The sequence below is a fragment of the Plecotus auritus genome, assembly GCF_963455305.1.
Source record: "Plecotus auritus genome assembly, chromosome: 8".
Taxonomy (NCBI): domain Eukaryota; kingdom Metazoa; phylum Chordata; class Mammalia; order Chiroptera; family Vespertilionidae; genus Plecotus; species Plecotus auritus.
Window position 1 is genome coordinate 67,861,747 of NC_137782.1, and position 13,415 is coordinate 67,875,161.

Sequence of the window (13,415 nt, forward strand, 5' to 3'; positions counted from 1 at the left end):
TCAAGGCTCTTGTACTACCTTGTGGTTTTCATCATGATCGTTACTTACTATTCTTTTTTCTTGAAAGTCTCCTCTCTTTTGCTTTTCATCTGTGACTTTGGCTGTTTCTTCTGAGCTTTTCAATGACATTGTTCCCTTGGGTTTGCTCTGAAACCTTTCTCCCTGGACAGTCTCATCCACACCACCTGTGAACATCATCTATAGCTAAAATGGATAAATCCCCATCTCTAGCAGACCTCTCTCTTGTGCTCTCCATAGCCAGGACCCACTAGGCTTCCTTTAACATCCATGCACTCAGCAGACTTTCTGGCTCAAAGCAGCAGCCATGAATGGATAGCAGGAGCTATGTCAGGCACTGTGCTCCTGGGTGGGGAAGGGAGTGAGTGTCCTGTGTCACCTGAGTCTGAGTGAGCAACATCAGAGCTGAGTCTTAAGGAACCTGGGGTCAGGCAGTGAGTGGGGAAAGGACATGCCAAATCACTTTCAAGAACTACAGGAGTTTAGCAGAACTGAAATTATGGTCGTCCTGTGAGCAAATGCTGGAGGGCTAGGCAGAGGCTGTCATGAAGAGACTGGAGGTTTCTGCTGAGGGGTTTGAACTGTAGTCTGAAAACCACGGGGGCAGGGGGAGAGGGGTCATTAAAATGCTTTAAGCCAAAAAGTGACAAAGATCAGTGTTTTTGAAAGGCCCCTCTGGCAGCAGTTTGGAGAATAGATTGGAAGGAGCCAGGCCGGAGTTGCGGTTTGCAGGTATAATTCTTGTTTAGAAACCCAGGGCAAGGTTTCGCTGATGACCCATAGACATATCCCATGGCAGCTTCCTTCCCTTATCTGTGCCTCCACAACCTAGACTTGTCTGGTTTTCACGACACAAAAATTCCCTTAAGGGCAAGGACACTGTTTTATATTTCTGAACCCTCAGTTTATAGCATAGTGTTAATCAGTTGTAGACACTCCATAAATGTTGCTAGATGGATGCATAGTTGTGAGTTACAAGAGATTTAGGCTTGGTATCAGAACTTTCTTTTTCTTTGCAACTTTCATAACTTCTTTAAAGGTCCTCTGACAGCTTTGTCTGATGTTGTCAGAGTGATTGCTGACCTCTGCTAAGGAACTAGCTGGGTTGGAGACCAAGAATTTGTCATCCCAGTCTCCACAGTGTGGTGTTAGATGACTGAATTGTTTTAGGTTGAAAATTTGTCAAAAGAGTTGAGAGGCAGGAGAAAAGGAAAGGATGAGGACACAAACATTCCTGATTTTAGAGAGGGTAGTTAGGAGATACTATCTGTATTGAAATACTTAAGAATGAAATGAGCCCGGCATCATGGCTCAGTGTTTGAGCGTCGACCTATGAACCAGGAGGTCATGATTCAAGTCTCGGTCAGGGAATATGCCCGGGTTGCAGGCTTGATCCCCAATAGAGGGCGTGCAGGAGGCAGCTAATCAATGATTCTCACATTGATGTTTCTATCTTTTTCTCTCTCTGCCTTCCTCTCTGAAATCAATAAAAAATACATATATTTTAAAAAGAATGAAATGCTAGAAAGTCTAGGATTAGCTTCAAAATAATATGATCACCGGGAAAGTGGGTAGAGTATGGATGAAACATGATTGGCCATGAGCTGGTCATTATTAAAGCTGGGTTATGGCCCTAGCTGGTTTGGCTCAGTGGATAGAGTGTCGTCCTGCGGACTGAAGGGTCCCAGGTTCGATTCCGGTCAAGGGCATGTGCCTTGTTGCGGGCACATCCCCAGTGGGAGGTGTGCAAGAGGCAGCTGATCTATGTTTTTCTCTCATCGATGTTTCTCTCTATCCCTCTCCCTTCCTCTCTTTAAAAAAAAAACCAATAAAATATATTTTTTTAAAAAGCTGGGTTATGAACACATCGGATTCATTACACTATTCTAAGTTTTTATAAAGTTAAAAAATTTCCATAATAAAAAAAGTGGAAAAAGATAATACAAGTGATAGAACAAGAAATAAAGATACAAGTATATTATTTACCCTCCTAAAGGTAGCTACAGGAATGTGCCTCAGCTGGGATAGGTCTCAGAACTGACCTTCTGCTTTGCTTTACAGGAAGCACACAGCATTGCACTGGGAGGGTTTTACCATTTATCGGCCACTGCTGGGCAGTCTCTAGAACAATCAGGGATCGAGGGCAAAACTCCTTCTCCCTTAGCCCAAGATACCTCACCCTGATGAAAATGGGGGTGGGGGACTTCTCCAAGAGCTACTGGCTTCAACCCCAAGCAGGGGTGCACCAGAGGCTGTGAGGCCTGGGAAGCTGTCATGCAGTGGGCCATGGCTGTATTTTCTCCTGCTCCTGCAGTTGTGGGTAACAGGCACATCTTCTCCCTGTATCTGAGGGTGTTCTATCCCTTTCCTGTCTTTGTTGGCATCTTTCTATCACCATCACCCTTAGGATAACAACATAGACACAAACAGAGGCACTAAAAACAGTGATATAACTATATTGGAAGAGGGGAAAGGGGATGATGGCCTGAATCACTTTCTATTATAACAGGAAGTCAGGAAGTAATGCCTAACATGGCTAAATCAAGAAAGAACAAATTTTAAAAAAGTATTAGTGATATAAAGGTATCACTCAGAAGAACTGAAAAGAATCCTAATTAGCCTGGCCAGTGTAGCTCAGTGGTTAAGCCTCGACCCATGAACCAGGAGATCAGGGTTCAATTCCCGGTCAGAGCACATGCCCAGGTTGTAGGCTTGATCCCCAGTAGGGGGTGTACAAGAAGCAGCCGATCAATGATTCTCTCTCATCTATCTCTCTCTCCCTCTCTCTTTCTCTCTGAAATAAATTTAAAAAGAAAAGAATCCTAATTAAAGGTGGGGTCCTCTGGAGAGAAGCCTTAAGAAGAGGCAGGGAGAGCAGGAACCATTGCTTTGTATCATTTACCCTTTAGTACTTGTTGATACTTCAGCAAAGTGTGTGTCATTCTTAATGTTTTCTAAATTATTAATGAGCATGATAAAATGGAATAGGAATTTTGGAGAGGTGAAAAGGAATGGCTGGAAGGAAATTTGGGGAAGAAAGCACAGAGCAGTATTGAGGTGGGAGGTTGGGAGTGGACAGATGGTGAGTGTTAGCTTGCATGTGAGGAATGAGTGGCTCGGTGGTATTCATCAGCCTGGGGCTCTGGCCAGAGCTTGGGTATACAATTTTTGTGCCAGCACAAACCAGCATTAGGTGGGTGGTGTGTGAGGCCAGGTAATGAGCACTGGGATCCAGTCCAGGGCCTGTGGTCTCAACATAGAGTTTCATATAGAACTTTGGGGTTTATTTGTTTGTTTGTTTTTTAAAGAAAGTTATTTTGTATCACAGCAAAACTCAAAGAGCTGGCAGCACTAGACCCAGGTTAGAATATGCTCAGCCAGTGGTCACAGAATCTTCCGTCCTCAGCATAGCTGAGGCCTGAGTGGAAAGCTGTTTGTAGACAGGACTAAGTTCTTATAGGAGAAACAGTCCTCTCCTGGCTTCCAGCCTTGTAGTGACCAGAACTATGTGGCAAGATTGGCATGGTGAAGCCAGGAGCCCAGATGGCAGGCATGTGCACTTCAGCACTTTTGGATCCTAATGTGAGACCTTCACATCTGCAGAGGTTGACTTCTCGGGGAGATTCGAGCAGCAGAGGGGCTGTAGTCTTGGTGGGCTCCCAAACCAGGTAGAGCTGAGCCCTGGTGGAGCTGCTGGCCTCAAGGCCTCGGAGCAGCCCACAGAGTTTCTGCTGGGTACACATAGACCTTGGGTTTTCTCAGAGCCTGACGGGTGCTGCTTCAGAGTCAAGATTGCATCGCCTCACAGGGCGTCCAACTGTCCTTTCCCATCCTCTCCCTGTCTTGCATGCTCTAACAATGAAGATCATTCTTGTGAAGATAAAAGATTAGAGGCCTTTTCCTGTTTTTTTCAATCCTTGTATATTAAAAGGTGGTCTTTCCCTACTCTTCAATATTCATTCACATACTCATTCACTTAAGTTTTTGTGAGTACTTGCTTTATAAATTGCACCTAATAGATGTAAAATGTTAAAAAAAAAAAAGAAGTAGTGGAGTATAAGAAAGGTCTTACTTTTCTTATTTTTAGAGTATGCTTGGGCTCAGCCTCTACCTACCATAGTTTATAAATTCATTTTCAGCTTGTGTTCACAGAGCTCCATTCCCTTCTCTCAGTGATATGCGGAAACTTCGGGGCTTAACCGACCAGAGATCTGGGGAAGGACCTCTGATCTACACTCACTGCCTGCTCCCAGCGCTCTGGCCCATGGCCATGAGGTTTGCCTGAAGGCAGCTGTCCTCACTCCCATGTGTGTGACAGGCTTGGACACAGAATAAGCACTGAGGCTCCAGAGTCCCCAGGCCCACCATGCAGTCACCCCACATTCCTTTGCACCTCCATATTCCTTGGCACTTTCAAAACTCTAAAACATCCTCTTCGTTCCCTCCACTCCCAGTCTCAAGGTTTGCGTCTTGCCTCTTTTTATTTCAAAGTACTATCCTCTTGTCCTCTACCCTCATCCTTCCTCTCACTACTACCCTGGGAAAGATCCAAGTTATTTTCTTTTGGGGCCAAACCTTTCAAGTAAAAATGTTAAATTTTTTTTTTCCATTGCAATTCATGAAACTAAATTGTTCAGGGGAAGGACCGAGGGAAGCTATTTTAAAAATAATTCCTTATTTCACAGTTTCCTGAAGTGTGGCCTCTGAACACCAGCATTAGAATCACCTGGGGAGTTTAAAGCTACAGAAGTAGGAATAGGGCCAGGGGTTCAGACTTTGTGGCAAGCTCTCCAGAGTTTGAGAACCCTGCTCTCGTTCTTAGAATGCAAAGATGCATCTGCTTTAGTGTGGGAGGTGGGGAATTACCTTTTTATTCTTTCTCCTACAAGCGTTAAAAAGTCAGATATCTTTGTAGACAGAAGAATACAGGAATCATCTTTTCCAAGTTATCTCTACATACACAGGTAGCATGTGATTTCCCCCAGCCTTTAAAAGAAGTGGATCAGGTGTTGGAGAGAATGTAGAGAAGAGAGCCATTTCCCAGTGGATGATGGGATGGCTGAATAAGAAGGGAGGACACTCTAGTGACAGGAAGATCAAGTGCAGTAATACAGCCATTTGAAATCACTTGTTTGCCTACGCACAAAATTAGTGCTTAGGCAGGGCAGATCCTTTTTATCCTACCCCAAGTCCTAAGGCTAGCTGGGCTTCACAGTTTTGTTTTTTAGAATTTATTTAACACACACTGAGCGCCCCACCCCCCCTCCTGCAAGCACATCTTAATCAAACATGTCACTGAAAATTGAGTCGGCAGCAGGTGTGTAAATGTACAGGGACATAAATTCTAGATGTCCTGAAGTGTGGAGAGTGATACCTACTATTTAGAAAGGGAGAATAATGACATTGGGAGCTCAATTTACTCAGAGACATTGAAGCATACAACAGACTGACAAATTTCAGAGGGTAGGTGGGGGGCAGAAAGAGATTAACCAAAGAACTTAGAAGCATATGTACATAACCCATGGACAGACAATAGTGCGTTGAAGGCCTGGGAAGGGGGTGGAATCGGGGTGGAGGGGGTTCATGGGGGGAAAAGGAGGGACATCTATAATACTTTCAACAATAAAGACTTAAAGAATAAAAGCTTTTAATAAAAAAATAAAAGATAAATTGTAATGAGATTTTCTTCTCTGAATTAAGTAGATTTTATTATAAAAATTCTCATTTTTAGTATCAGAAAAGTCCATAAACACATTTAAACATTTTTATAATAATCATGAAAAAAAAGTCTGATTGGGATAGCATCTTGAAAAATAGAACTCAAAAGTATAAAAAATGTTTATTTAGATTTTATAGTTAAAATTTAAATTAGCCCAGCTGGTGTGGCTCAGTGGTTGAGCATTGACCTATGAACCAAGAGGTCATCGTTTGATTCCCAGTCAGGGCACATGCCCGGGTTGCTGGCTCAATCCCCAGTAGGGGGCATGCAAGAAGCAGCCGATCAGTGATTCTCTATTGTCATTGAGAATTTCTATCTCTCCCTTCCTCTCTGAAATCAATAAAAATATATGTTAAAAAATTAAATTATGGATGCAACCATGAGTCCCAGTTCTTAGAAGAAAACTCAATCATGTCTTACTGAATTATGGGGGAAGTTGAGGTCATTATTTTTCCAAGTATCATATTTATTCAGCAAATATTTATTAAGCACCTCTTACTTGCCAGTCTTGCTTTAGGCACTAAGATATAGTAATCAGGAGCAAAGTTCCAGTGCTCTTATGGACCTTATTTACTAGTGAAAGAAAAAGACTGTAAGTAAATGTACATATAAGAGCTGAAGGAAAATCAAACAAGGTAAAGAGATAAGAGTTGTGGCTTTAGTTGTGTTTTGGTGCTTGGAGTTCAGTCTTCCTCTTCACATTTGACTTCACACCATGATTTAAAAAAAAATAGTCACAAGGACCTCATCAGTTTTCCTAAGATCCTCTCTTAATCCTATTAAGAGTATTTTGAAGGGCTTACATCTGTAACCTTTATTCATCTTCAGTTGACAATTCTGCCATCTTTGTCAGTGGTTTTATATGATCAGTTCTCCAACAGCACTTTCACTAATCTCATCTTTTGCAAAATTGATTTTGCAGTTGGTTTGCATGTCTGACAATCTGTGAATAGGCACTGCCTAATTCAGGCTTGTTGCACTCCCCTTCACTCTCAGCAATTCTTAGTTTGAACAATAAGTTCATCACTCTATCAATTAAACATTAATCAATTAAGACTAACACAGTGGGTGGAGTGTTAAGCAGGATGAGATGTTTCTAAGTGGTTGGTCCATTCATAAACATTTTTATATTATGACTTTTGCTTTCCTAGGAAACCCTGTAGCTGTGGAGACTTAGATGATAAACATTCAACAAAATAGGACCCCTTTTAGAATAATGTGAATCTTGGGTACCAGCCACACTGGCAGCCAGCTTATATAGGCTTGTTATGACTAAATTGGACATGAATGTGTCATGACCCTGCTTTACGAAGCCCTGGGGGAGCTTCCCTGAGTCGTAGGCCCATGGACACTGATAGATCCTCAGAGGGTGACATTGGCATCCAAACTTTTTGGCATCCCACAATAATTAAAAGCATCACATGGGTTTCTTTTAAATGTAAACACTGAGGACATACTAATGCTTTAAGAAATTAAACTCTATAAACAGAATTGAATGGACTAAAATCTGTTTCCTTCTCCTTCTTTACGTAGTATAACCTGGAATCTTCATTCCTCAAGATTGAATAACTTTGTTTATATAATAACTTTGTCCTCCAATTTTATTTAAATGCTTTTATGTGAGGACTATAGCCATATTCTTTTTTAAAAATATCTTTTTATTAATTTCAGAGAGGAAGGGAGAAGGAGAGAGAGATAGAAACATCAATGATGAAAGAGAATCATTGATTGGCTGCCTCCTGTACATCCCCTGCTCTGGATCGAGCCTGCAACCCGGCCTGTGCCAGGACCAGGAATCGAACTGTGACCTCCTGGTTCATAGATCAATACTCATCCACTGAGCCATGCTGGCCGGGCTATAGCCATATTCTTAGAGAGCCTTCTTATTTGATATGTGTTACTGTAATAAATGAAGGAAAAACAAAGGATGTGTGTTTCTTTTAATCTAAGATATGAAACCTGTGTTATCTTTGTATTTCTGATTATAAATGGTAGCCAGAGCAAGGCTACAAAATCTTCAAATTCTATGCCCATAATATTCTATGGCCTGAAGAGGTAGTATTGGAACTTTATTTATGGAATATCAAAAAGAAAACAATACCAGCCCTGACCAGTTTGGCTCAGTGGATAGAGCGTCGGCCTGTGGACTGAAGGGTCGCAGGTTCAATTCCGGTCAAGGGCATGTACCTTGGTTGCGGGCACATCCCCAGTAGGGAGTGTGCAGGAGGCAGCTGATCGATGTTTCTCTCTCATCGATGTTTCTAACTCTCTATCCCTCTCCCTTCCTCTCTGTAAAAAATCAATAAAATATATTTTTAAAAAAAGAAAAGAAAAGAATACCATCCAAAAGGCAAACGGAGGGAACGAAACCTCTTTTGCCTCTCTGAGTCTGACTATTAAAAGAGTGCAAAGCATAGCCCTGGCTAGTGTGGCTCAGTTGGTTGGAGCATCGTCCCTTATACTGAAAGGTGGCAGGTTCGATTCCCAATTGGGGCCGCTATGGTAGGCAACCGATTAATGTTTTTTTTCTCTCCCTTTCTCCTTCTCTCCCTCTCTAGAAAATCGTTAAAAAAACAGTGCAAAGCATTGTATTGCTATTGTGCTGGGGCCTGGGCACAGCACTTTTCTTGCATTACTGCAGGATGGGAGTTGCTTCCTGACAAAGATAAGGGGTTGGGTGAGATTAGTAAAAATCATTTACTTCTTTGATTGTCATACATATTGTCTGTACTATAACCCTTATTCAGTTATTTAATAATTGCTTTGTCTGTAGTATCATTCTCTCTCCAAGGAGGGCTCTGTTCCCCTAAAAAAAAAGAAAACAGGGAATACACCATAATAGCTGGCAGGTACTGCAGGTAATAATAAGGACATGATTGTCATACTTAGTAATAAATCCTGAGGTGCACATATTTTCATATTCTAATATCTGAAATCAAGGTGAATATTATAGATAATGATTTTAAAAGCATTTTATCATAGTTTAATTGGCAGTGTTTTTTCTTAATAGTACACAAAAGAATGCCTCTTTTAGACAGTGGTTTTGATTAACTACACTAGGAATATTTTATATTCTTGGTATAAAGACTATTCACTGTATAATGAAATTATTTAAATTCCAACTGATGTTATGTTGATTATCAGGTGATACTCAGTATAGTAAGATTTGAGATATGGTTAAAAAAAATACATTATCCTGAAGTGAGTACATACTGAGCACATAAATGTCGAAGGAATGAGGGGCATGAGATGAGGCTGCCCTCCACACTGTAGATCAAGAATTGGAATTTGAAGCAAACCAGCAGAATATTTTGTCTGGATGAAGGCACAAGGAGGTAGCAAGCAAACTGACTTGGCTGTCATTAGTATGAGACATCTTCAATTTCAGCCTCTAAGAACTTAGGTTTGTTGTCATGAGCAGAAGGGCACTGGAGGAGGTTGTGGAAGCCTCGGAATTCAGTAAGTTCTCAACGTCATTGATGGGTTCTGTAAGCAAAACAACATATAACAAAACCAACATGACCATAGTCTAATTGATAGAAACAAGAGTTAAGTTCCTGTGGCATCTCATCAACATTATAAGGACAAAATGTTATTGGAGGACCTGCTGTATTACTTTTGGGTTGGCAGTTAAACAAGAGAAGAAACTAAAGGGATGAGGCACTTTTCCTCAAGTGAAAAATATTACATTAATCTCTTGTTTAGAATTGAAAGTATGTTTTCAGCTTAACTATTGAACCAAAAAGACTGAGTTAATGGTGCAGTTTTATAACCCACCTAATCACACTACTGTTTCTCTGTCACAGATTGCCTTCTCCCAGCACAGCAATTTTATGGACCTGGTACAGTTCTTCGTGACCTTTTTCAGGTAATTTCACTCATACAAACCATATCTGTTCTTTTGATTGAGGTACTTAATTCCATTAATTATCAGCTCATAAAAAATAAATGAATAATCCTGAGTTTGCACAACAGACCAAACTAATTGTATTTATTTCCTGAAAAGTTACATGTCAGGAACAGTAGTGTAAATTCAGTCTCATCTGATAAAATGAAAACATTTGCTTGGTATGTTCTGGCTTTTTTGAGGCAGCTTTTCATGTACCCTATACTAAAATGGAGATCATTTGGCTCTTTATATGGAGAGAATTTGGGGTTGAAACAACACTTAATTAATGATTTCTGGTGTGTGCTATATATACTTTCTCCTGTTCAAGAAATGATTCAGGTGATTATCCAGAGTTTTAAAGCTAAAATGACTTGCTAAGCCCTTGGGATTTTTTTTATTTTAGTTTTTTAAATTTTATTTTTATGAAAATACTATCCTCCTATATAATAAAAGAGAAACATGTAAATTGACCATACCTCCGCTATACTCACCAGCCAATCAGGAGTGAGTATGCAAATTAACCCAAAAAGCTGGCGGGTTAATTTGCATACACAGGTGCCGGGCAGAGAGCAGAGCGGGAGAGCCGGCGGAGAGTGGAGCGGCTTGGGGAACTTGGCTCCCCAAGCCGCCAGATGGAGAGCAGAGAGGGAAAGCTGGGAAAGCTGGTGGCTTGGAGGACTTGGCAGAGTGGGAGGCTGTGGGACAGAGACAGAGCAGGAAGGGAAAACCCAGAGCACAGGGAGCATCAGGAATTCTGGGAGTAGTAGTTCTGGTGGCAGCCACAGGACCAGAAGTGGAAGCCCAGAGCACGGGAAGCACCAGGAATGCTGGGAATCGTAGTTCTGGTGGCAAACGGGTCTCCTAGGCCCGTGGTCGGCAAACCGCGGCTCACGAGCCACATGTGGCTCTTTGTCCCCTTGAGTGTGGCTCTTCCACAAAATACCACGGCCTGGGTGAGTCTGTTTTGAAGAAGTGGCATTAGAAGAAGTTTAAGTTTAATAAATTTGGCTCTCAAAAGAAATTTCAATCATTGTACTATTGATATTTGGCTCTGTTGACGAATGAGTTTGCCGACCACTGTCCTAGGCACTAGAGCAAAGTGAGCCTGGAGCAAGTTACTGTTGCAGTGGGGGATGGAGGGAAAGCAAAGGTGTGAGACATAAGTAAAATCAGAGTGTCTAGGAAAAATTAAAGGGAAGATATCCTTAAACTTCCAGAAAATCTCCACCAATGAAGCAAAGAAAAAAAAAAATGCCTCTATTATTCTGTGAGCAACAAACCAAAATGGGTTGGGGTCTCAGACAATTCGCTCATATGATTGCAGTCAGACAGAAACTCCCGGATTGGAGAGGGCTCCCCTGAAGGCTCCCAGATTGGAGAAGGTGCAGGTCAGGCTGAGGGACCACCCCCTGTGCACGAATCTTCGTGCACCAGGCCCCTAGTATACACATAACTGGAAAAGACAAGTGATAGATACAGTGCTTATAAGAGAAAGCAGCAGCATCCTGCCCCCCACCTTTCAACCCCTCCCTTTTCCCCAATTTAAATGGCTTTAGCTGTTTTTCACTTATCCAGGCTTACTCTGTTTCTTGATTTTTCAGTTGTTATCTTTTGATGTCCTACTGAAGACGAGTCTTTATTATCTTATGTTACCTCACCCAACAATTCCCCCACACCACAAAAACATATATAATCCCTTCCTCCCATTCATTCAGTATAGTACATCACAATGCTTGGCTACATCAGTCTTCTCTGTTTATGTTACTATAACCAAAAAGCTCCTTCACAGATGAATTGAACTCTAAGTATACATCCCTGTTTCTTGGATGGGGGATCACTCTGAATTTGTTTTTTAATTGTTTGGTTTTCTATGTAGCTACTTCTGATTCGTCCTGTACTCTGGCAGAACTGAAAAGACTCTCAGTTTAGTCAAACACCACCAGGCAAGGCACTCTCTTAGTTTGTTTCCCTTGGAGATGTCTGCCCTAGGACCCTTCTGCCTGCTGCTCCTGGTGCACTACTTCTTGAAGACGCTGCACAATGTCATCTTGGGAGTTTCTTTTGCCTTCCTCTTACATCGAAATCTCTGTTTCCCAGATCTTGTGTCTTCATTTCCCTATATATTCCCTCCTTTTACTGGGGTACATTATTCAGGAGGTTTCTGAGAAAAGGTGCAGAGAAGGTAACTTTTCTGTGACCGTTTTGTCTGAAAAAGTCTTAATTTTACCCTCACAATTGATTGAAAGATTACAGAATTCTAGGTTGGAAATTATTTCCCATTAGAAATTGGAAGACATTATGCTATCTCTTCTATCTTCCAGTATTACTATTAAAAAGGCTAATGCCATTAAAATGTCCACTCCTTATATGGAATCTGTTTTCTCTCTTTAAAAAATTATATTGTGAAGAAAAAAATTATATTGTGGTATAATACAAAATTACAGAAACACAAATCATAGTATCTAGCTCAATGAATGATCACAAATTGAACATACTTCTGTAACTACTGCCCAGGGCAAAAGATATAATATTACTAGTACCCTAGGAACTCCCTGTATATCCATCAATTACAACCCCCATCTTCCCCAAAGGTAACTGTTTACCTGACTTCTGAAACTTACTAGTATATATTGCATTTACCCCTTTTAAACATTTATTTTTTTTAAGAAATCTTTATTCAGGCTAGAGACCCGGTGCACGAAATTCGTGCGGGGGCGGGGGGGTGTGTGTCCCTCAGCCCAGCCTGCACCTTCTCCAATCTGGGACCCCTCGAGGGATGTCCGACATCCCTCTCACAATCCAGGACTGCTGGCTCCCAACCGCTCGCCTGCCTCTGCCTGATTGCCCCTAACCGCTTCTGCCTGCCAGCCTGATCACCTCCTAACCACTCCCCTGCCAGCCTGATTGATGCCTAACTGCTCCCCAGCCAGCCTGTTTGCCCCTAACTGTCCTCCCCTGCAGGCCTGGTCACCCCTAACTGCCCTCCCCTGCTGGCCTGAACGCCCACAACTGCCCTCCCTTGCAGGCCTGGTCCTTCCCAACTGCCCTCCCTTGCTGGCCATCTTGTGTCCACATGGGGACAGCCATCTTGTGTGTTGGAGTGATGGTCAATCTGCATACTACTCCTTTATTAGATAGAACAGAGGCCTGGTTCACGGGTGGGGGCCAGCTGGTTTGCCCTGAAGGGTGTCCCGGATCAGGGTGGGGGCTCCCTTGGGGTGTGGGGCGGCCTGGGCGAGGGGCCTGTGGTGGTTTGCAGGCTGGCCACGCCCCCCGGCGACCCAAGCAGAGGCCCTGGTATCTGGAGTTTATTTATCTTCTACAATTGAAACTTTGTAGCCTGGAGCAGAGCCAAGCCTTCTGCTTGCTCCTTGGCGGCAGCCATTTCTATTGGAATTTATGTATCTTCTATAATTGAAACTTTGTAGCCTTAAGCAGAGGCCTGGGCCGGCCAGGGCTACAGAAGCTTGGCTTCCTCCATCGCCGCGGGCAACCCTAGCCTCCTGCACTTTCCAGCTCCGTGGCTGCCGCCATTTCTGTTTGGGTTTATGTATTTTCTATCATTGAAACTTTGTAGCCTTGAGTGGAGGCCTAGGCCGGCAAGGGCAGGCGGAAAGCTTGCTTCCTCCATGGGAAACCCAAGCCTCCCTCCTGCTCTCTGTAGCCATAGCCATCTTGGTTGGGTTTATTTGCATATTCGCTCCTGATTGGCTGGTGGGCGTGGCTTATAGGTGTAGCAGAGTGATGGTTAATTTGCATATTACTCTTTTGTTAGATAGGATTATTACA

The 13,415-nt window shown here is 42.5% G+C and overlaps 1 protein-coding gene across 2 annotated transcripts in view; it reads left to right on the top strand.

Annotated features, from left to right (window-relative positions):
- Positions 1 to 13,415, top strand: part of ATRN (attractin) — a 166,821-nt gene that overhangs the window by 121,755 nt on the left and 31,651 nt on the right. For both annotated transcript variants that reach the window (XM_080685822.1, XM_080685823.1), the window contains exon 25: positions 9,544 to 9,605. In XM_080685822.1, the coding sequence (XP_080541948.1) occupies positions 9,544 to 9,605 (62 nt within the window). The remainder of the gene's footprint in view (positions 1 to 9,543; positions 9,606 to 13,415) is intronic.